Genomic DNA, 2,201 nt, shown 5'->3' with positions numbered 1-2,201 from the left:
TGAAAGAAGGAATGGATCTTTCTTGTTCGCTGTATCTTTAGCATGTGTGGCACTAATAAGCGATCAATGCATATTTTTTAACTGATATTAATAAAGTCCAAATTTAATCAACCTTTACTGAATAGATTGATGAATTCTAAATCCATATCTCTACCTTGCGCTGACATTCTCAAATGTCCAACAGGTATTTACACATGTCTAATGGGCATTTCCACTTGAGTGGCTAGAATACAAATAAACACATTCATTTCTGCCACACACTCACTCTTCCTCTCCTCTTCCCTCTCTTCCTCAAATTAGTTAAAACTATTGAGGTGACCTATTGGATTTATACCACAGAAAATAAAGTCCAAATTTCTTGGTATCTAAAACACATTGTGTGGAAAATATTATTCAGAAAAATGATCATTTCCTTATTTTTTACCAGTAACTTAAATCAGGGAATAATTATTATCGGGAGCAAATTTTTATTCCAAGATTGCTTTTTTTGCCTCTATCAGCCATCCCAAGATGTCATTAGCAGTGTGCAGTAGTGAAAATGATCCTTAGTAACTCTTAACCAAATATCATTAAGTAGCATAATTAGTAAATTTTCTCCACAAAAACATACAACATTTTGCAAAGTCAAATAGAATCAATTTTTGAAGTTTCTGTAGGCTTTAATTATGTATATGGTTATTGAATTCAGGTCTTTCAGAATGACAGAATTCTAATGACCCTAAATTATAAAAAAATTAGAACAATAAAAGAAATAGGTCTTCAGATGTCTTTCCTCATAATACAGGCATAACAAATTGTGACTAGTCAAAGCCCACTTTTTACATAAATCGTATCAATAATTGGTTACACTTAGATGTAGTTTGGTTTCTGGTGCATGTCTGTTTTTCTTACAAGCTCCTGAGGGGCCAGTGTATTTTGTGTATCTTTCATGTTTAGCACCCAAAAAGTACTTCTGCTGCTGCCTTAGGGTAGCTAATTTGGAATTTAAATTTATTCAATTCAAATTATAAAGGTTGGAAGGCCTTGGAAATACAGAATCCTTATGAAACTGGGAAACTGTATTCTAGAAGGATTCCCCAAGTTTGCAGCTGTTTGGAGCATGGTTGGCACTAGAACCCAGTCATTGTATGAACCAAAATTTTTATGAAAGAGAACAGTGCTATCTATGTTTTAGAAACTTATTAAGCAATTATTTCCTTGCTGATGGAGATGTAAAGAAGAATACTACTTATCTGGTTTGTCTTTGAAATTAATATCAGAAACCATTTGGGAAATGTAGCTCTTCAATATGTCCAGTGTTTATTGTATCTCTTACCTGATGTGTACCTTGGTTCTGTATTTCTGCTTCATAATTAATGAACATTGTTTGCCGTACTTGCAGTGTAAATGAATCTGAGCCTTCTTTTGAAGCAACCAGAAGGTATTATTTCTATTTTAACCTGAGTTTAATAAGAATAACTTCCTTCCTCAGACTTTAATCTCTTTAATCTAATTTTGTTTATTCTGATGATGTATAGTTATTTATTAAAGTGTGCTAGCATATTTCCAGCAGCAGTGGTTCGCAACCTTGGCAAACTGCTAAAAGAATTAATTTACCAAACAAAGTGGCTCCTTGTGTCAACTATTTTCCTCTCACTGAGTCACACATGTCCCAACTTTGGCTGAAACTCAAACCGTCCTCAGTAAACTGGGTTTCGGATTTCATAAAATAAAAATGTAAGAATGAATACATATATTGATTTTGAGTTAAACAGTGATGGGACCAATCTGTAAGGTGGAGACGAAGAGCCAAGTGCTTTATCTACTTAAAAGGAAAAACAAAAACAAAAACCTTAAATACCCAAGTGGGGTGGGGAGGGAAGGCAGACATGTCAGAGGTTGGGAACCATTGTTTTACTATACATATGATTATCTCAGAAACTGCTAGCATACTATATATTATCATGTCTCCTGCACTCCTAAGATGTAATGTTTTAGAAAGATCATTGAACATTTCTAACTACTCTCTTTTTTAACTCTTCTCTCTTTTAACCCTATTTCCTTCATTAGTACTTTACAGATCATGAACTAACTGTAGAAATCTGACTTTTAAACTGACCTGCCCTCTACCCCACCCCAATCCCATCATCCTCTTCAGCTCACATGTATTTTGCTAACTTTTGGAAATTAAAGTCTGATGTATAGCCATCTGTTAGAATTTG

At 34.0% G+C, this 2,201-nt stretch overlaps 1 protein-coding gene across 1 annotated transcript in view; it reads left to right on the top strand.

Moving 5' to 3' along the window:
* The window catches only part of ABCC9 (ATP-binding cassette, sub-family C (CFTR/MRP), member 9), a 145,992-nt gene that overhangs the window by 75,389 nt on the left and 68,402 nt on the right, over positions 1–2,201 (top strand). The window contains exon 20 of the mRNA XM_011969874.1: positions 1,382–1,420. Coding sequence (XP_011825264.1) covers positions 1,382–1,420 — 39 coding nt within the window. The remainder of the gene's footprint in view (positions 1–1,381; positions 1,421–2,201) is intronic.

The sequence above is a fragment of the Mandrillus leucophaeus genome, unplaced genomic scaffold (assembly GCF_000951045.1).
Source record: "Mandrillus leucophaeus isolate KB7577 unplaced genomic scaffold, Mleu.le_1.0 Scaffold918, whole genome shotgun sequence".
Taxonomy (NCBI): domain Eukaryota; kingdom Metazoa; phylum Chordata; class Mammalia; order Primates; family Cercopithecidae; genus Mandrillus; species Mandrillus leucophaeus.
Note: the sequence above shows the minus strand (reverse complement) of the source record. Positions and strands in the feature narration are given on the sequence as shown.